Here is a 22,126-nt window from a genome sequence, read left to right as displayed (position 1 = left end):
CAGTTTTAAGATACCGATCATCACAGCTACAATGTTTCTTTTCCCAACCGCAGAACTTGGACGTTGGTGTCAACTCACCCACGCTGCCTGGCTGTTGACCGTCTTACAACACTGGAGGCCAGTCCCCCTGGTCACACTCCCCGAGTTTACAGCCGCTGCCACCTCATCCCTGTGGTTCACCCTCCAGGACCCTCGGGGAAACAAGACATCCCTCCTGGCCTCCACTGCGTTGAGGAGCCTCTCCAGGTCTCCATCGCCGAATCTTGGGGCCTGTCTTCTTTGGACTGTGGTCGGAAACTGGAACACCCGGCGGAAACCCACGCAGACACGGGGAGAAAGTGCAAACTCCACACACATGTCATTTGAGGCTGGGCTTGAACCCGGGTCCCTGGAACTGTGAGGCAGCAGTGCTAACCACTATGTCACCGTGCCGCCCTACTTACAAACCTTTCCGGAGAATCGCACCCTTGTACTTTTAATGCTGCAAAATTCAGAATTTAGATAAATAATTATGACTGCTTGAACCCATCTAGTAGGTTCAGAAATCCAAATACTGATGGTTGAACTATTGTTGGAGTGTTTCCTTCATGTGTTTTATCTTTTTCGTACATTATGTGCAAAGTTTTGCCTGAATTAAATGGAGGATTGGGTATACACACAGTGAGGATGTATGAAGATATATTTTCTCCAGGACTGACTAGCAGTTTACAAATATTCAAACATCATTTCAGCATAAGAGTAGAGTCACCTCATCCCACACCTTTGTTTTTCCTGCTTTCTTTCCTTTTATATTGTCTTCTTTCAGCAGACATCAGCATAACATTTTAACAGAAATCACTGCCAGTTTGTGCATTTTCTTTATTTCATAGAATCATAGATTCTATGAAATAAAGAAAATGCACAAACTGGCAGTGATTTCTGTTAAAATGTTATGCTTGACTGAGGAAATGGAAGCACTGCAAATCACACATGTACATCAGAATCTGATTCTCTGTTACATACTGCCTAAGATAGACTTACAACACCAGGTTAAAGTCCAACAGGTTTGTTTCGATATCACTAGCTTTTGGAGCACAGCCCCTTCCTCAGGTGAAGGAGCTGCGCTCCGAAAGCTAGTGATATCGAAACAAACCTGTTGGACTTTAACCTGGTGTTGTAAGACTTCTTACTGTGCTCACCCCAGTCCAACGCCGGCATCTCCACATCATAAGGTAGACTTGGAATGGTAAAGAAGTCTCCAAATTTTTGTCTTGTTACTTATAGCCAAGGCACCGGTATGCGTGGGAATGATTGCTTCTAATTATACATTTCTTCCTTGCTGAGATTGACTTTGTCTGTCCTGTCTAATATGGGTAGAAATCTATGTTTTTAAGGATGCCCTAAATTTGAAAGTGCTGCTCCCGTCCTAACTGACACTCCCTCATACATAGTTGGCAAGCAGGGCCATTATCAGGGAGGCAAAGGTTCCATCCGCAAGTTCCTCTGGAGTAAATGTGCTTAAAATAGATCTGGATAACATTACTACTCAAATCAGTAATTGAATTATAATTATCAATGTTAATCTGAGTAAATTAGGAACTATGGCATGCATTGAATATCTAACATCATTGTTAATGTTTTCCTCAGAGGTGCATGATTTATTTCCATTGGCCACAGAATCCTCCAACTGACTTAATTCAAATGGAATATGAGGTTAACAACTTAGCTCAGATGCTGATCATAACAACTCATACCTACCTTAGCAAAGCTGATGTAGAAATCTCTCTTAAGTGCACTTCGTTCCATGGTAATGATCTGGTAAAGACTTGAGGCTAAGAGCAGGGCTAGACACACCCGTAAAGCAATGAGCAGGAGAGCTGCCATGCTCTGATGTGCATGGTAGCTATGGTGATCAGTAGCTTCAAACTGTTCCCAAAGCAATAAAATACCCTGTAAAAATAAGGCAGAGGCAAAAATTAAACAGATATTTACTGAAAATATTAAGAAAGAAAAAAAATTCTATATTTAGAGTCACAAAGTCATGCTGCATAGAAAAGGCCCTTAGGCCCATCAAGTCTGTGCCGGTCAAAAACACACCCCAAGCTATTCTAATCCCATTTCCATTGCCTTGTATGCCTTGGGATGTGCACATCTAAATACTTCTTAAATGATATGAGGGTCTCTGCCACCACCACCCTTTCAGGCAGCAAGTTTCACAGTCCCATCACCCTCTAGGTAAAATGACTTTTCCTCATTCCCTCTAAACTCCTGCCCCTTACATCAAATCTATGCCCCCTGGTCATTGACCCCTCCACCAAAGGGAAAAGCATCTTCCTGTCTACGCTATGCTCCTCATAATTTTATATATCTGAATCATGACCCCAGTTTCCTCCGCTCCAAGGAAAACAATCCAAGTCTAACCAATCTCTCTTCATAAGGATAGCAAGGATAATCCAGGGAACTACAGGCCGGTGAGCCTTACTTCAGTGGTAGGGAAATTACTGGAGAGAATTCTTCGAGACAGGATCTACTCCCATTTGGAAGCAAATGGACGTATTAGTGAGAGGCAGCATGGTTTTGTGAAGGGGAAGTCGCGTCTCACTAACTTGATAGAGTTTTTCGAGGAGGTCACTAAGATTATTTATGCAGGTAGGGCAGTGGATGTTGTCTATATGGACTTCAGTAAGGTCTTTGACAAGGTCCCTCATGGTAGACTAGTACAAAAGGTGAAGTCACACGGGATCAGGGGTGAGCTGGCAAGGTGGATACAGAACTGGCTAGGTCATAGAAGGCAGAGAGTAGCAATGGAAGGATGCTTTTCTAATTGGAGGGCTGTGACCAGTGGAGTTCCACAGGGATCAGTGCTGAGACCTTTGCTGTTTGTAGTATATATAAATGATTTGGAGGAAAATGTAACTGGTCTGATTAGTAAGTTTGCAGACGACACAAAGATTGGTGGAATTGCGGATAGCGATGAGGACTGTCAGAGGATACAGCAGGATTCAGATTGTTTGGAGACTTGGGCGGAGAGATGGCAGATGGAGTTTAATCCGGACAAATGTTAGGTAATGCATTTTGGAAGGTCTAATGCAGGTAGGGAATATACAGTGAATGGTAGAACCCTCAAGAGTATTGAAAGTCAAAGAGATCTAGGAGCACAGGTCCACAGGTCACTGAAAGGGGCAACACAGGTGGAGAAGGTAGTCAAGAAGGCATACGGCATGCTTGCCTTCATTGGCCGGGGCATTGAGTATAAGAATTGGCAAGTCATGTTGCAGCTGTATAGAACCTTAGTTAGGCCACACTTGGAGTATAGTGTTCAATTCTGGTCGGCACACTACCAGAAGGATGTGGAGGCTTTAGAGAGGGTGCAGAAGAGATTTACCAGAATGTTGCCTGGTATGGAGGGCATTAGCAATGAGGAGCGGTTGAATAAACTCGGTTTGTTCTCACTGGAACGAAGGAGGTTGAGGGGCAACCTGATAGAGGTCTACAAAATTATGAGGGGCATAGACAGAGTGGATAGTCAGAGGCTTTTCCCCGGGGTAGAGGGGTCAATTACTAGGGGGCATAGGTTTAAGGTGAGAGGGGCAAGGTTTAGAGTAGATGTACGAGGCAAGTTTTTTACGTAGAGGGTAGTGGGTGCCTGGAACTCGCTACCGGAGGAGGTGGTGGAAGCAGGGACGATAGTGACATTTAAGGGGCATCTTGACAAATACATGAATAGGATGGGAATAGAGGGATACGGACCCAGGAAGTGTGGAAGATTGTAGTTTCGTCGGGCAGCATGGTCGGCACGGGCTTGGAGGGCCGAAGGGCCTGTTCCTGTGTTGTACATTTCTTTGTTCTTTGTTGTTCTTATAACTAAAACTCTCCAGCCCAGGTAATATCCAGGTAAATGTCCTCTGGACCCTTTCAAATGTTATCACATCCCTCTTATAATGTGGATTCCAGAATTACACACAGTACTCTAGCTGTGGCCTAACCAACGCTTTATGCAGTTCCAGCATAACCTCATTGCTGGTTCAGCACACTGGTTTAGCACAGTGGGCTAAACAGCTGACTTGTAATGCAGAACAATGCCAGCAGCGCGGGTTCAATTCCCGTACCGGCCTCCCCGAACAGGTGCCGGGATGTGGTGACTAGGGGCTTTTCACAGTAACTTCATTGAAGCCTATTTGTGACAATAAGCGATTATTATTATTATTATTGCTCTTAAACTCTATACCTTGACTAAGAAAGGCACCTATACCATTTGCCTTCTTAACCACTGTATTCACCTGCCTTGCTACCTTAAGGGACAGGTGTACACGCACACCAAGGTGCCTCTGATCCTCAATGCTCCCAAGGTCCTGCCGTTTATCATGTATTCCGTTGCCTTGTAAGTCCTGCCCAAGTGCGTTATCTCACACTTATCCGGATTGAATTCCATTTGCCACTGATCAGCCCGTTTTGCTCCTCCTGTAATCTAAGGTTATCCTCCTCACTATTTACTACCCCACCAATTTTCATATCATCCACAACCTTACTGATCAACTCTCCTCCAACATTCATATCTAAATAATTGATATAAACCACAAACAGCAAGGGCCCCAACACTGATCCTTGCGGGACCCCACTGGACACAGGCTTCCAGTCAGAAAAACGATGCTCGACCATCACCCTCTGCTTCCTGCCACTCAGCCAGTTCTGTATCCAATTTTCCAAATTTCCTTGGATCCCATGAGCTCTTACCTTTGCTATCAGTCTCCCATGTAGGACCTTATCAAAAGCCTTGCTGAAGTCCACGTAATCTACTCCAAAAGCATTTCCTTCACCTCTTCGAAAAATTCAATCAAGTTGGTCAGACATGACCTCCCCTTAACAAAACCATGCCGACTGTTCTTGATTAATCTCTGCCTCTCCAAATGCAGATTAATTCTGCCTCTCAGAATTGCTTCCAATAGTTTCCCCACCATTGAGGTGAGACTGACTGGCCTGTAGTTTCCTGGTTTATCCCATCCTCCCTTCTTGAATAATGGTACCACACATAATAATAATCTTTTATTAGTGTCACAAGTAGGCTTACATTAACACTGCAATGAAGCTGCTGTGAAAATCCCCTAGGCGCCACACTCTGGCCGGGGTACACTCAGGGAGAATTTAGAATGTCCAATTCACCTAACAAGCACGTCTTTCGGTACTTGTGGGAGGAAACCAGAGCCCCCGGAGGAAATCCACGCAGATACGGGGAGAACGTGCAGACTTCGCACAGAGAGTGACCCAAGCCGGGAATCAAATCCAGGTCCCTGGCACTGTGAAGCAACAGTGCTACCCACTGTGCTACCGTGCACATTGGCCATCCTCCAGTCCTCTGGCTTCTCTTGTGGCCAGAGGGGTACTGAAAATTATTGCCAGTGCGCCTGCTATTTCTTCCCTTGCCTCACTCCACAACCTGGTTTACATTTGTCTACTTTTAAGCCTGCCAGACCACTCAGAACCTCCTCTCTGTCTATATTAATCTCTTTAATTTTATTACAGTCTGTCTCCCTGATTTCTGTACCGACACTGTCCCTCTCACAAGTAAATATTGACACAAAGTATTCATTTAAAGTCCTACATCCTCCGGCTCCCCCACAAATGACTATGTGGCCCTTAATGGGCCCTACTCTTTCTCTCGTTATACTTTTACCCTTAATGTACTTGTAAAACAATTTAGGATTTTCCTTTATTTTACCTGCCTGTATCCTTTCATACCCTCTTTTTGCTCTCTTAATTCTCTTGTTAAGTTCCCTTTTGCCATATTCTGCTGTTTTGAGCCCTTAATATCTGCCATAAGCCTTCCTTTTTATTTTTATTCAATGCTGTACATCCCTCAATGGCCAGGGTTCACGGCATTTGTTGGTACCACCCTTTCTCTTGATTGGATCACGTTGGCGCTGTACTCTCCCTATTTCCTTCTTAAATGAGTCGCACTGTAGCTTCGGAGGGAGGCAGCGGCAAGGGAAATGGTTCAGATGCGGGGCAGGGCAGGGAACCTGGTGGTGGCTCCGGATCTGATTAACAAGGTCTTCGAGGAATTCTATGAGAGGTTGTGCAGGTCAGAGCCACTTGGGTGAGACCGGGAGATGCAGGAATTTCTAGATGGGCTGGAGTACCCGAGGCTAGGGGAGGGGGACAGGGCTACATTAGAAGGAGCGATAGTGGAGCAGGAGATAAAAGTTGTGATTGGGAGGATGCAGTCGGGGAAGGTGGCAGGGCCAGATGGGTTTCCTGTGGAATATTCCAAAAAAATTCAGGGATAAGCTGGCATCCCTGATGGTGGGGATGTTTGAGGAGGAAAGGGGGTGTTACCACAAACTTTTGGTGGCTCCCGCTCGGGTCGGACTTTTGGATCTTTCGTCCCGATTTTTTGATGGATTTGATTCGGAACATTGATGGTGGATGCAATTGTGAAGAGGAATCCTACATCAGTGCGTGGAGAGGTGGACCAGGAGTGCTCGCAAAGGAAGGAATAGGTGAACAGAGAAGGCGTCGGCTGAGGCTGCAGCGGGAGAAAGCATGGCGGACGACCCGAGTCCTGGCTTGACGACCCAGCGGTCGACGGAGCAGCTAATGCAGTTCATACAGGAGGGCTTCGCCAAGCATAAACAGGAGTGCTTGGACCCGATTAAGGAATCGATTGTGCGGCTGGAACATAGACTGGATGCTCAAGATCGGGCGATCCAGAACGTGGAGAAGGCACTGATTGTGCAGGAGGAACACCAAGCTGCCTTGGAGTTGGAGGTGGAGATGTTGAGAGCCCAACAGAAAAGGCTCTAGAAGGTGGAGGATCTAGAGAATAGGTCCCGCCGGCAGAACTTGAGAATCGTTGGTCTCCCGGAGGGATCCAAAGGAGCGGACGCAGGGGCATACATAGCGGGCATGTTCGAGACGTTACTGGGGGATGGGACGTTCTCCTGACCCTTTGAGGTGGACAGGGTTCACAGAGCGCTCGCGGGAAGCCATGTGTGGGGGACTCCCAGAGGGCGATAGTGGTGAGATTCCACAGGTACCTGGACAAGGAGTGTATTTTACGGAGGACCAGGCAGACATGGAGCGAGAAGTGGGAGAACAGCATCCTGCATATATATCAGGATCTGAGCTCGTACGTGGCCAAGCGAAGAGTGGGGTTCAACCAAATAAAGTTGACTCTTTTCAAGAAGAAGGTGAAGTTTAGACTGCTGTATCCAGCCTGTCTTTGGGTCACTTATGAGGAGCAACATTTCTATTTTGAGTCGCCCGAGGAAGCGATGGACTTCACTAGAAGGAAAGGGCTGGTAGCGGACTAAGCTGTTTGAACTTTGCTGCAGCGCTCATGTTAAAAAAGTTTTAGTTTTTGGACGTTATCTGTAATGCCTCCTGTATTGATTTGGGGCCTGCCGCAGGTTGTGTGATTTGCACTTGCGCTGATGGGAGATGGAGGTGTGAATTTTAGATGTTGAGTTTTCTTTGTGATTTTCTTTCGGGTAATTGGGTTGGGATTGCTTTCTTTTGCATGCGTGTGTCCGAGCCCGGCGGGGGGGGGGGAAACAATAGGAAAACGTCTGGCGTCATGGGCGGGGCCCACCAAGCTAGCTGGGCGGGCTAGCTCACAGAAGCGCAGTGGGGGGTGAGCTGATGTTATGCTTGTTGAACGGGGCGGTTTGCATAGTGCTGTTACTGGGGGGGGGGGGGGGGGGCACTGTTCTGCTGATGGGGGAGGGACTTTTGTTGGGGAACAAGAGGGGGGTCGGGGGCGGAGGCTGCCTGGGGGTGGGCCTGCGGATGCATGGGGCACGGGCTGGAGGCTGGCCCAAGAAAGGTGATGGCTGAACGGCGGAGAGGGGGCGAGAAGCCCCCCAACCAGGCTGATCACATGGAACGTAAGAGGGCTAAATGGGCCGGTAAAGAGGGCACGCATGTCCGCGAATTTGAGGGGACTGAAGGCAGACGTGGCAATGTTGCAGGAGACGCATCTTAGAGTAACTGACCAGATCAGATTAAGGAAGGGATGGGTCGGACTCTAAGACTAGCAGGGTCGTGATCCTGATTAACAAGCGAGTGTCATTCGAGGCAGGAAGAATAGTTGCGGATGTGGGAGGCAGTTACATCATCGTTGGTGGGAAGCTGGATGGGCTGCCGGTGGTGCTCGTGAATGTGTAAACGCCAAATTGGGATGATGTGGAGTTTGAAAGGAGGATGTTGGAGAAGATCCCAGACCTGGATCCGCATAAGTTGGTCATGGGGGGGGACTTCAACACAGTCATTGACCCAGTGCTAGGCATGTCGAGCTCAAGGACAGGCAGGGTGCCAGCAATGGCAAAGGAGCTAAAGGAAGATATGGAGCAGATGGGGAGGGGGGTGGGGGGTGGACCCATGGAGATTTGGGCGGCCGAGAGTGAAGGAGTTCTCCTTCGACTCACATGTGTATAAAGTGTACTCCCGGATTGACTTTTTTTATCTTGAACAGGGCTTTACTGAAGGGGGTAGTGGACACTGAGTATTCAGCGATCATGATCTCGGATCATGCCCTGCACTGGGTTGACCTACAGATGAGCAAGGAGGGTGGCCAACGGCGGCACTGGAGATTGGATGTCGGACTTTTAGCGGATGAGAATATGTGTGGGCGGGTGAAGAAGAGAGATTAGGGGCTGGTTTAGCACAGGGCTAAACAGCTGGTTTTTAAAGCAGGCCAGCAGCGCGGGTTCAATTCCCGTACCAGCCTCCCCGAACAGGTGCCGGATTGTGGCGTCTAGGGGCTTTTCACAGTAACTTCATTTGAAGCCTACTTGTGACAATAAGCGATTTTCATTTCATTTCAAATGTATCCAGAACTATCTGGAAGTTAATGATACGGGGGAAGTCTCGGCTGGTTAATGGTCTGGGAGGCGCTGAAGGCGGTGGTTAGAGGGGAGCTGATCTCGCTACGGGCCCACAGGGAGAAGGCAGACAGAGCAGAGATGGACCGACTGAAATACTTGAGGTCGACAGGAGTTATGCGGAGACCCCAGAGGCAGGGCTTTTAAGGGAACGACGGAGGCTACAGCGGAGTTTGGCTTGTTAACTACAGGGAAGGCGGTGGAGCAGCTGAGGAAGGCATGGGGGGCGATTTATGAATATGGAGAGAAGGCCAGCAGAATGCTTGCACAGCAGATCAGAAAGAGGGAGGCAGCCAGGGAGATCGGGAAAGTAAGGGACAGGGATGTGAACCTCGTCAGAGATTCAGCAGGGTTTAATAAGGCGTTTAATGAGTTTTACAGCAGGCTGTACGAGTCGGAACCCCCAGCTGGGCCGGAGGGGATGAGGCAATTCTTAGGAGGGCTGAGGTTCCCGAAGGTTGACGAAGGGTTGGTAGAAGGGCTGGGGGCCCCAATCGGATTGGAAGAAATAGCAGAAGGGCTGAAGGCCATGCAGTTGGGCAAAGCCCCGGGACCGGACGGGTACCCAGTGGAGTTGTACAAAAAATTATCTGGGATCGCTGCTGATGAGGACATTTAATGAGGCAAGGGAGAGAGGGGGGCTGCCCCCGACGATGCCACAGGTCACTATCTCATTGATCCTGAAGCGGGATAAGGACCCGGAGCTATGCGGGTCCTGATTCTGGATAGGAGCGAAAGCAACAGGGTAGTTGTTATGGGGGACTTTAACTTTCCAAATATTGACTGGAAACGCTATAGTTCGAGTACTTTAGATGGGTCTGTTTTTGTCCAATGTGTGCAGGAGGGTTTCCTGACACAGTATGTAGATAGGCCAACGAGAGGCGAGGCCGTATTGGATTTGGTACTGGGTAATCAACCAGGACAGGTGTTAGATTTGGAGGTAGGGGAGCACTTTGGTGATAGTGGCCACAATTCGATTACGTTTACTTTAGTGATGGAAAGGGAAAGGTATATACCGCAGGGCAAGAGTTATATCTGGGGGAAAGGCAATTATGATGCGATGAGGCAAGGCTTAGGATGCATCAGATGGAGAGGAAAACTGCAGGGGATGGGCACAATGGAAATGTGGAGCTGGTTCAAGGAACAGCTACTGCGTGTCCTTGATAAGTATGTACCTGTCAGGCAGGGAGGAAGTGGTCGAGGAAAGGAACCGTGGTTCACTAAGGCAGTCAAAACACTTGTTAAGAGGAAGAAGGAGGCTTATGTAAAGATGAGTTCAGTAAGGGCGCTCAAGAGTTACAAGTTAGCTAGGAAGGACCTAAAGAGAGAGCTAAGAAGAGCCAGGAGGGGACATGAGAAGTCTTTGGCAGGTAGGATCAAGGATAACCCTAAAGCTTTCTATAGATATGTCAGGAATAAAAGAATAACTAGGGCAAGAGTAGGGCCAGTCAAGGACAATAGTGGGAAGTTGTGCTTGGAGTCCGAGGAGATAGGAGAGGTGCTAAATGAATATTTTTCGTCAGTATTCACACAGGAAAAAGACAATGTTGTCGAGGAGAATACTGAGATTCAAGCTACTAGACTAGAAGGGCTTGAGGTTCATAAGGAGGAGGTGTTAACAATTCTAGAAAGGGTGAAAATAGATAAGTCCCCTGGGCCGGATGGGATTTATCCTAGGATTCTCTGGGAAGCTAGGGAGGAGATTGCTGAGCCTTTGGCTTTGATCTTTAAGTCATTTCTGTCAACAGGAATAGTGCCAGAAGACTGGAGAATAGCAAATGTTGTCCCCTTGTTCAAGAAGGGGAGTAGATACAACCTCAGTAACTATAGACCAGTGAGCCTTACTTCTGTTGTGGGCAAAATCTTGGAAAGGTTTATAAGAGATAGAGTATATAATCATCTGGAAAGGAATAATTTGATTAGACATAGTCAACATGGTTTCGTGAAGGGTAGGTAGTGCCTCACAAACCTTATTGAGTTCTTTGAGAAGGTGAGCAAACAGGTGGATGAGGGTAAAGCAGTTGATGTGGTGTATATGGATTTCAGTAAAGCGTTTGATAAGGTTCCCCGCGGTAGGCTACTGCAGAAAATACGGAAGCATGGGATTCAGGGAGATTTAGCAGTTTGGATCAGAAATTGGCTAGCTGGAAAAAGACAAAGGGTGGTGGTTGATGAGAAGTGTTCAGACTGGAGTCCAGTTACTAGTGGTGTACCACAAGGATCTGTTTTGGGACCACTGCTGTTTGTCATTTTTATAAATGACCAAGAGGAGGGTGTAGAAGGATGGGTGAGTAAATTTGCAGATGACACTAAAGTCGGTGGAGTTGTGGACAGTGCGGAAGGATATTACAAGTTACAGAGGGACATAGATAAGCTGCAGCGCTGGGCTGAGAGGTGGCAAATGGAGTTTAATGCAGATAAGTGTGAGGTGATTCATTTTGGAAGGAATAACAGGAAGACAGAGTACTGGGCTAATGGTAAGATTCTTGGCAGTGTGGATGAGCAGAGAGATCTCGGTGTCCATGTACATAGATCCCTGAAAGTTGCCACTCAGGTTGAGAGGGTTGTTAAGAAGGTGTACGGTGTGTTAGCTTTTATTGGTAGAGGGATTGAGTTTCGGAGCCATGAGGTCATGTTGCAGCTGTACAAAACTCTGGTGCGGCCGCATTTAGAGTATTGCGTGCAATTCTGGTCGCCTCAATATAGGAAGGATGTGGAAGCATTGGAAAGGGTGCAGAGGGGATTTACCAGAATGTTGCCTGGTATGGAGGTAAGATCTGATGAGGAAAGGCTGAGGGACTTGAGGCTGTTTTCATTCGAGAGAAGAAGGTTAAGAGGTGACTTAATTGAGGCATACAAGATGATCAGAGGATTGGATAGGGTGGACAGTGAGAGCCTTTTTCCTCGGATGGTGATGTCTAGCACGAGGGAACGCACCTTTAAATTGAGGGCTGATAGATATAAGACAGATGTCAGAGGTAGGTTCTTTACTCAGAGAGTAGTAAGGGTGTGGAATGCCCTGCCTGCAACAGTAGTGGACTCGCCAACACTAAGGGTATTCAAATGGTCATTGGATAGACATATGGACGATAAGGGAATAGTGTAGATGGGCTTTAGAGTGGTTTCACAGGTCGGCGCAACATCGAGGGCCGAAGGGCCTGTACTGCGCTGTAATGTTCTATGTTCTACAGACCGATCTCCCTATTAAATGTAGATGCCAAACTGTCCAACATCTTGTCCGCTTTTCAAGACTGATTCAAGACTCCGTTCCGGATGTGACTGGGGAGGACCAGACGGGATTCGTTAAGGGTAGGCAGTTGGCGGCCAACGTTAGAAGGTTGCTGAATATGATTATGATGCCCCCAGAGGGGAGAAACGTAGAGGCAGTGGTCGCAATGGATGCAGAGAAGGCATTTGATCGGGTGGAATGGGCCTATCTGTGGGAGGTACTGGGACGGTTTGGAATTGGACGGGGCTTCATCGTCTGGGTTTGACTGCTGTATCAGGCTCCCGTGGCGAGTGTACGGACGAACAGGTTGACATCGGGATATTTCAGGCCACATCAGGGGACAAGGCAGGGATGCCTCCTCTCCCCACTGCTGTTTGCGTTGGCCATAGAACCGCTGGCAATTGTGTTGAGAGCCTCAAGGGGCTGGTCTGGGGAGGGGTGCAACAGAGTCTCGCTACATGCAGATGACCTGCTCCTATATGTTTCGGACCTACTAGAAGGGATGGAAGAAATTATGAGGATTCTTGGGGAATTTGGCCGGTTTTCGGGATATAAATTGAACATGGGGAAACTGGCAATTGTGTTGAGAGCCTCAAGGGCTGGAAGGGGCTGGTCTGGGGAGGGGTGCAACACAGTCTCGTTGTACGCAGATGACCTGCTCCTATATGTTTCGGACCCACTAGAAGGGATGGAAGAAATTATGAGGATTCTGGGGTAATTTGGCCGGTTTTCGGGTTATAAATTGAACATGGGGAAAAGTGAGATGTTCGCGATCCAGGCAAGGGGGCAGGAGAGGTGATTGGGAGAGCTGTCGTTTAGAGTGGTAGGGGGAAGCTTTCGATACCTAGGCATCCAGGTGGCACGGGAATGGGAACGGCTACACAAGTTAAATCTGACCCGACTAGTAGACCAAATGAAGGAAGATTTCCGAAGGTGGGACATTGGCTGGTGTCACTGGCTGGGAGGGGACAGACAGTGAAAATGACGGTCCTCCCGAGATTCCGGTTTGTGTTTCAGTGTCTCCCCATCTTTATTCCGCGGACCTTCTTCAAAAGGGCCAATAAGGTGATCTCTGGCTTTGTATGGACGGGTCAGACCCCGCCAGTAAAAAAGGGGATGCTGGACGCAGCCTGGTGGAGGGCAGACTGGCACTGCCGAACTTTAGTAATTATTTTTGGACGGCGAACATAGCCATGATTAGGCAGTGGGTGGTGGGGGGGTCGATGTGGGAGCGAGTAGAGGCGGCATCATGTAAGGGCATTAGTTTGGGGGCATTGGTAACGGCGCCTCTGCCATTCCCGCCGGCACGGTACTCCACCAGCTCCATGGTGGTAGCGGCCCTGAGAGTCTGGGGGTAATGGAGGAAACATGTGGGAGTAGAGGGAGCATCGGTCTGATCTCCAATAATCACCAGTTTGCCCCAGGGTGGCTAGATGGAGGGTTCCGGAGATGGCAGAGAGCAGGGATCGAGAGGATGGGAGATCTGTTTATAGAGGGGAGCTTCCACAGCCTGAGGGAGTTCGAGGAGAAATTCGAACTGGGGTTGGAAATGCGTTTAGGCACGAGATTTCCTGCGCAGGCAGGTCTCAACCTTCCCGCTCTTACCACTGTCATGAGAAGGTCACTTTAAGAAATGGTCATCTGCTAAAGTTACTGCAGTGACGTCAGAGTGTGTGTGGAGCTGAGCTATGGCTCTGCTTTTTAGTTTCACTTTCAGAAAAGCTTGGCTGTGTCAGCGTTTTGGGGGTTTTGTTTTAGTGTTGGAGCTGCAGTCAGCCACAGAAGGTGTAATGTTGTTCCCTCTGCCATGTAAAGACTATCTCTTCATTTGGAGAATTCAGACTGAAAACTGTTCTCAGCAGTGAATTTAAACCTGATGTGCTTCTGTTAAAAGTTTTTTAAAAGTCTTATGGATGTTAAAAGGAAAGCTTAAGGATTACCTAGTGTTGTATTCCTTGGTGGGGGGGGGGGTTGTATTTGAATTAATGGTTGCTAAGATGTTCACTGTATGTTTTAAAAAAGTTAACTAGAGTTCATAGAATAAACATTGTTTTGCTTTAAAAAATAGATTTTGATTTCTGCTGTACCACACCTGTAGAGTGGGCCGTGTGCTCCCCATACCACAATCGATTAAAAGTTGTCAGTCAGGTGAACTCCATGATACACTTTGGGGTTCTCTAAACTCTGGCCCATAACAAACTGGGGGCTCGAGGGTGATAATAATCTAGCTATTGGATTGGCTTTGCGAACTTAAAGACAGTGAGGGGTGGGCATACTGTGGTTGATTTCCAGGTGTGGTATTTCAGTTTAAGTAGGGAGTGTGTTGTGGACAATGGCTCGTTCAGAGGCTCTGAATTTTTTGGGGGTGGAGACGGTCACACGCAGTACTTTACGGACAGAGACTAAAAGCAGACTGTTAGATTTGTCAAAAACATTGCAGTTAACATTACCTGACAAAATGTGAAAAGATGAGGTAATTATGGCAGTGGCTAAGCACTTAGAATTGCCTGAGATACAGTCTGACTCATTGGAAATAGCAAAAATTCAGTTACAAATTAAACAAACGGAACATGAGAATGAATTAAAGCAGCTTGAATACAAAAGAGAGAGAGGAAAAAGAGAGAGAGAGAGAGAGAGTTTGAGCTTCGGAAAATGGCCATGAAACATGACAGTCAGTTAAGATTGGCGGATTTAAAGGGAAATGTACAGTTTGAGGATAGTGATGAGGCTAAAGATAAAGTGCGTCAAAGTCGAAGGCTTGGTGGGGATCTATTTAAATATGTCCATGCATTGCCAAGGTTTGACGAGAAGGAGGTAGGAGCCTTTTTCATTTCATTTGAGAAGGTGGCTAAACAAATGAAATGGCGACAGGACATGTGGGTATTACTGATTCAAACAAAGCAGGTAGGTAGGGCTAGTGAAGTGTTTGCATCACTACCGGAGGAGGTATCTGGAATGTATGAGAAGGTGAAAAAATCCATCTTCGGTGCATATGAACTAGTGCCTGAAGTCGACAGTCAAAGGTTTAGAAATTTAAGGAAAGAACTTGGTTAAACATACATGGAGTTTGAAAGGATCAGAGTAATTTTGATAGGTGGATAAGGGCTTTGAAAATAGACCAAACGTATGAAGCTCTCAGAGAAATTATACTTTTCGAGGAGTTTAAAAATTCAATTCCTGATGTTGTGAGAACTCATGTGGAAGAGCAGAGGGTTAAAATTGCGAGATTAGCAGCAGAAATGGCAGATGATTATGAATTAGTTCATAAATCAAAGTTTGGTTTACGACATCAGTTTCAGCTGTGAGGGATAGAAACTGGGGACATGAGAAATACTCAAGTGGTAGAGGTAAAGGTGATCTGATAGGAGATAATAAGGAGAGTGTACCTCAGATTAAAAAATAAATCCAGGAAGGTGGAAAAGAAATGAAAAGTTTCAAATGTTTTCACTGCAATAAACTAGGCCATATAAAGTCACAGTGTTGGTGGTTGAAGAAAAGCACTGGGAAGGCTGATGTGGTAAAACAGGATAAGACAGTGGGGTTTTCCAAGTGGTAAAGGGAAGCCAAGTGAAGCGAAGGAGGTGCAAAAGATTGTACAGCCTGATCAAGAGGTGGTTGATAAGAAGGTGCCAGATGTCGTTAAATAAATTACTTGTGTGGGTAAAGTTTACTCATGTATCAGGAGGAGCAGGTAAAGAAGTCACAATTTTAAGAGATACAGGAGCTAGTCAATCTTTAATGGTAAGAGATGAGGAATCATGTAGTTTGGGAATAATGTTGCCAGAAAAGGTGGCAATATGTGGAATTCAGGGTGAGAAGAGTAGTGTTCCATTATATAAGGTAAGGTTGGAAAGTCTAGTGAAGAGTGATGTGTTGCTAACTTTGGCTGTTTCTTAATTTGGCTCTGTTTAATGTTTGCTCAAGAGTCGGCAGGTATCTTTTGACACCGCCACAAGGTTCAGAACCGAATACTGATCAATGACTCGATACACCAGTTAGTAAGTTCAAAAGCAATGCTCATTTGTTTACACACAGTCAAATCTACTCATGCATAAACTCTACAAACTAAACTACCACTATTGCTAAAGCCTATACTTAGCTTCGGGTGCCCACTCAGTCAAAGGAACAATGGCCGTTGCTCGGTTCTGAGGCTGCTGGGTTGAGCTGTTTACAGGGTAGCAACTAGGAGTGTCTATCTCGTAGCGTGTGTTGACTTGGAACTTACTTGGTCTGCTGTAGCTGCTAGGCAGGTCTCTCTCTTCGCTGAGAGCCAAAGCCAAAGGAGAAAGATTCTCCAATCCAAAAAACTATACATCTTAACCTGTACAAAATAGCAGCACACAAATTTCTCTGGTCTGGCAGTCAGACACAGAGGTTTACATCTCTTTATTCCACAGAATACATAAAGAAAATGGATGCATTTTAATCCGTCCCAATGAGTTCGGGGGTCTGGTGAAATTCGAAAATGGGGGACCTAAACCTGTATACCGGGTGCGAGAGCGATATGCTCTCTTTCGCCATTTCCTAACTCTAAACGTTTGCACGACACTGCAAAGTATCGCCAGCACTAAGAGTGCTTCGACTACATAGGAGAGTGAGTACCAGGTGATAAACTTATCACACCAGGTTGGGGTATTGCTAGTTGTTGCTGGGCTAGTTATCTCAGGGTTCCGTGTATTGCAGGGGTGGGAATTATTTATGGTTTGTGTGGTAGTGGTCAGGGGGATAGTGTCCGCGCGCAACTGAAGGGATCCCGCTAAGATCCATGTGAACACGAAGGCTGTCTTCATCCTTGTTGGTCTTCTTCTTTGTCTTCCTCTGGGGTTCCTGGAGTTTTGTGAACAGAAGCATAATTTCTGTTATTATCTTGCTTAAGATCTCGTGTGTCTGTCTGTCTGTCCTTTATTGCTAATTTCCCTTTATAATTGGTCACCACCTGTGACTCCCTCATTTAAAAAAAAAACAAATATTTGGACTAGACATCTAAGAGAAATACTGCTGTACTGCGAGCCGTCTCGCAGCCTGTCTGATTTACCATCGCAGTGTTTGAGGATGTAAATAGCATAGGGAAGCAACCCGCGGCAGGTAAGAAATGGGTGGGATCCCCGGGTAGGACGGTGATCAGTGCCGTATGTGCTCTACCCGAGCGTGGCTGACCAGAGTGGGGTCCTCAGGCAGGTCGGGGACCATTGCCATTTCGCCACTGCCTGAGCAACCGACAAGAACGGATAAGAATGTGGTCGTCGTGGGGGCTGCCTCTCGAATTAGCAGAGCAACTATGCGTCGTGTTCTGTCGATAAACTAGTTCCTCTGAACTATTGTCTGGGGATAAACTGGTTCCTCTAACAGCCATTGGGCGTCAAAGGAGTGGTGACGTGGGGCCGTGAAAACTTTCGAGTTTACGAACAACACTTAACGTTAACACTTACGAACAAACATTCAACAAACATGGTGCAGGTTCCATCAGAAAGGACATAGAACATAGAACAATACAGCGCAGTACAGGCCCTTCGGCCCACGATGTTGCACCGAAACAAAAGCCATCTAACCTACACTATGCCATTATCATCCATATGTTTATCCAATAAACTTTTAAATGCCCTCAATGTTGGCGAGTTCACTACTGTAGCAGGTAGGGCATTCCACGGCCTCACTACTCTTTGCGTAAAGAACCTACCTCTGACCTCTGTCCTATATCTATTACCCCTCAGTTTAAAGTTATGTCCCCTCGTGCCAGCCATATCCATCCGCGGGAGAAGGCTCTCACTGTCCACCCTATCCAACCCCCTGATCATTTTGTATGCAAGGACACCGTATCTCTCCATCGGTTCCTTTTTTCTCCATCATCTGGACACCTCACTGCTCAATAGCGAACAGGGTCGCAAAGGGATTTATTTGGTGGGAGTCAGACTCAAAGTCATCATCTTCTCCCGGCTGCCAAACTCTTGACTGCAGTCGCCATGCTAAAGCTGCTTGGGGCGAATTGGGGTCCATTCTCATCATTCCGGATGAGCCTGAACGAATTGTCTCGGTGCCAGAATAGTGTGTCGAGGTTGGAGCTACTATGCTTCAATCTGTAATCGTCAGGCGGTGGGTCTGGGTCAAGGGCCTTGATATAAGTGATCTCAAATGGGTCAGTAGAATCATGCTCGAATTCGCTGGGAGTGGGGCCTGGTGCAGGGGTATAGTCATAACGTGGTGTGCTGTGGCTATTGTCATCGTGATCGCTATCACTGTCGCTGCTGGTTGAAGGAAGGGAAAGGCGGAGTCATACCTCTGAGGGTGGAGTTGAAGTTGTGTCTGAGGGCGGGCTGGAGTGGTTGGGGGAGGGTAGGAATGCGTCATCTGTGGGCGGGGCGTGCTTGCCTGCTGCTGCGAGCAGGATGTGGTGTGTGTGGTTATTCTGCGAGCCGCAAGCCTTGAGCAGGTTTATATGAAACCACGCAGACTTACCATTTGGATAGGTTATTTTGTGTACTGAGGCGCTGACTTTGTCCGAAATGGAGTACGGTCTGGAAAGTTTTGGGGAAAGGAATGAACTGGGGTTGCAAAGGGAAAGCATGACTTGTTGCCCTACTGTAAACTCAGTGGCGTGTACTGTTTTGTCGAAACAAGCCTTGCTCTGTTTCTTCCTGGTTCCAAAGTCTCACTGCTGCTGCGAGTTGGGCTGCTTTTATGTTCTGTATCAGTTGTATTTTCATGCGTGAGGGCTGGAACTGCGGGGCTGGCCAAATCCAGTCCTAATAAATACTCAGTGCCTTTCATGGGGCGTCCGGTCATGAGGGTGTGGGGGGTGTATCCTGTGGACGTGGATAGCGTGTTTCTTAAAAACATTAAAGCAAATGGGAGTACTGAATCCCAGGTGCTGTTATTCTGCTGTACCATTTTCCTGAGGGTGGCTTTCAATGTCCTATTCATTCGTTCTACAATATCACTTGACTGGGGGTGGTATGCGATATGGAACTTTTGTCTAATGCCGAAAATCGTGAGGACGTTTTTCATTACACGTCCTGTGAAATGGGAGTCTTGATCGGACTCTATACTGCGTGGGAGGCCCCACCTTGTAAAGATGTGGTGTGTTAATATTTTAGCCGTTGTCTTGGCCGTATTAGTTCGTGATGGAAATGCCTCCACCCATTTTGTGAAGGTGTCTATGACCACCAACACATATTTGTAACCATTTCTGCATGGGGGTAGGGGTCCTATATAATCTATCTGGAGATTTGTCCAGGGTCCATTAACGGGGCGGGTATGACTAAGTTGAGCCTTTTTCGCATATCTGTCCAGATTGTTTTGGGCACAGATTAAGCAATTCTCTATGTAGTGTGTTACATCGATTTTTAAATCAGGCCACCAACAAAGCGGTCTGAGGTGGGCTCAATTGTCCACGATTGTCATGGAACTGACAAATGATCTGGTTCCTGTCCTGTCTGGGAACTATATAAATGCCATCCTTTAAAATCACACCGTCGTGTGTGGTGATTGCGTTTCTAAACCTGGGGCTGGGAAGGTTCCCTTTAAAACTTTCCTGAGTTTCTCGTCCTCTTTCTGTGCCTTCGCTAGATCCTGAAAGTTGGTCTGTGAGACTTGAACTGTGTGTATTGGGGTGCTTTCGGGGGGTTCCAAAAATAACCATGCCTGGAGCCTGCCTTCGCTAGGGCGTCTGCTTTAACGTTACCAGGGGGGTGGGGAAGAACGGTGATGACTGCAAACATTAATTATTCCGTATTTCCTATCTTTCGCTGTCTCTAAGATATGGCGGAGTAATGGGGCTGAGGGTAGGGGTTTACCGTCCGCGGAAACAAATCCTCTTGTTTCCCACAGGGGTAGGAATTCTGTCAAACGATTACAGACATACAAGCTGTCTGAATAGATGTCTGCTGGGATCGGGAACGAGTCTGTGTGGTCTACAATATATGCAATCGCTGCCAGCTCTGCTGCCTGCGCGCCTAAGTGTCTGCGAGCCTAGGTGTCCTGGCAACTTCAATGAAATTTCATCTAGGGTGCATCCCTGCACGTCCTCTACATATATACCGCAACCGGTAATTCTCTTTCCATTTAACACTGTGGAGGAGCCATCCACATAAATCTTCAGGGGTGCGCACGTGTCTGTGGGCTGGGGTCTCTGGGGTGTACTACCTGTTTTCCTGGGGGGTGTCTTGGGAATAAATGAGCCTGTGTTCTGTTTTGTGGTGATGATCTCACATTCATGAGGGGTGCCTGCATACTGCAAATTATCGGCAAGGAAGGTGTGGGTTTTGGTTCTCTTTCCGTGATGTCCCATCCCTGTAAAAGAAGGGTCCAACGCGCTGCGCAGATTTGGCTGACTGTGCCATCTTTAAGTCGGCCGTCGAACAATATCTGTGTCGGTGTGTGTTCTGTGAGGATGGTGATGGGGTTGAGTCCTGTAATGTAGGCAAAGTATTGTACAGCCCAAAAAACTACGAGCAGGTGCCTTTCACAGGCAGAAAATCCTTGCTTGACGGGGGGTGTCTTGGGAATAAATGAGCCTGTGTTCTGTTTTGTGGTGATGATCTCACATTCATGAGGGGTGCCTGCATACTGCAAATTATCGGCAAGGAAGGTGTGGGTTTTGGTTCTCTTTCCGTGATGTCCCATCCCTGTAAAAGAAGGGTCCAACGCGCTGCGCAGATTTGGCTGACTGTGCCATCTTTAAGTCGGCCGTCGAACAATATCTGTGTCGGTGTGTGTTCTGTGAGGATGGTGATGGAGTTGAGTCCTGTAATGTAGGCAAAGTATTGTACAGCCCAAAAAACTACGAGCAGGTGCCTTTCACAGGCAGAAAATCCTTGCTTGACGGGGTCTAACACGCGTGAGGCCTATGCAACGGGGCGTAATTGGTCATGGCGTTCCTGGAGGAGCACGGCCGAAAGGGTTCGGTCGGTGCTTGCAACTTCGATTGCGTATGGGGAAAGTGGATCTGGGACCTGTAGTGCGGGGGCTGTGATGAGTGCTCTTTTTAAAGCGTCCACGGCATCTGTATGCTGTGGGAGCCATTCCCAAGGTGCCTGCTTCTTGAGAAGGTCGGATAGGGGCGCTGCTTTAGTGGCAAAACCGTCAATATGGTTTCGGCAGTAGCCAACCAGTTCTAAAAATGATCGGAGGGCTGAGACATTGTGGGGAAACGGCAATTTGACGATCGAGTCAATTCTTTTTTGCTCGATCTCACGTTTACCATGAGTGATCACTGTTCCCAAGGAAATCACTTTTTCTTTCAGAATCTGGGCCTTCTTGGGGTTGACTTTACAACCAATTTCTTTTAGGAGTGCTAGGAGTTCGGTGAGAAGCGAAATGTGCTCTCCCTTTGTGTCCGTCTGTAGTAACAAGTCGTCTACGTACTGGACCAGACAATCAGGGCGGGAAAATGTTGCTAAACCATTTGCCAGCTGTCGGTGGAAAATGGAGGGCGCGTTGTGGAAGCCTTGTGGAAGGCACGTCCACGTGTATTGTTGCTCTTGGAATGTAAAGGCGAATTTGTACTGGCACGTTTTAGCCAATGGAATGGACCAAAAGCCATTACTAATGTCCAAAACAGAATTTTTTTTGACTGAAGTCCCTGTTTGAGCATGGTCTCGGGACTCGTGACTACGGTGGGGGCTGCTGCTGGGGTTACTTTGTTCAGTTCCCGGTAATCAATGGTCAGTCACCATGATCCATCCGGTTTCCTGACGGGCCAAATTGGTGCATTGTTTTGTGGAGGCTGCTGATCTGAGTACGCCTTGATCCAACAAACTCTCTAGTACTTTGGCGATTTTGCCCTCTGCTTCCTGGGGAAATCCGTACTGCTTCTGGGGTTTACGGTTGGGACCTGTAATGTTCACAAAGCCAGCCAAACTGCCACAGTGTGCTTGAGTTGTGCAAATGCTGCTTTATGTTCCTGCAGGACTGCCCTAACCTGTTTGTCTGCACTAATGGCTCGAGGGTCGAACCAGAAGTCTCCTACTGAGCTAATCCTGTTTACGTACTCCTACTGTGAGTGTGGCGGGGGCTCGTGCTGCCTTTGCCATTTTTCAAACAC

The 22,126-nt window shown here is 47.4% G+C and overlaps 1 protein-coding gene and 1 long non-coding RNA gene across 3 annotated transcripts in view; one reads left to right on the top strand and one right to left on the bottom strand.

Annotated features, from left to right (window-relative positions):
• Positions 1-656, top strand: part of LOC140391591 (uncharacterized) — a 47,024-nt gene extending 46,368 nt beyond the window's left edge. Inside the window, exon 4 of the long non-coding RNA XR_011935126.1 lies at positions 54-656. This is a non-coding gene — a long non-coding RNA (uncharacterized lncRNA). The remainder of the gene's footprint in view (positions 1-53) is intronic.
• Positions 1-22,126, bottom strand: part of gpr180 (G protein-coupled receptor 180) — a 291,090-nt gene that overhangs the window by 38,956 nt on the left and 230,008 nt on the right. For both annotated transcript variants that reach the window (XR_011935125.1, XM_072476231.1), the window contains exon 7: positions 1,738-1,929. Coding sequence is in view for 1 of the 2 variants with exons in the window: in XM_072476231.1 (XP_072332332.1) it covers positions 1,738-1,929 (192 nt within the window). In the remaining variant the exon portion in view is untranslated. The remainder of the gene's footprint in view (positions 1-1,737; positions 1,930-22,126) is intronic.

Source organism: Scyliorhinus torazame, chromosome 15 (assembly GCF_047496885.1).
Source record: "Scyliorhinus torazame isolate Kashiwa2021f chromosome 15, sScyTor2.1, whole genome shotgun sequence".
Classification (NCBI taxonomy): domain Eukaryota; kingdom Metazoa; phylum Chordata; class Chondrichthyes; order Carcharhiniformes; family Scyliorhinidae; genus Scyliorhinus; species Scyliorhinus torazame.
This window is presented reverse-complemented; position numbering and strand designations above follow the sequence as displayed.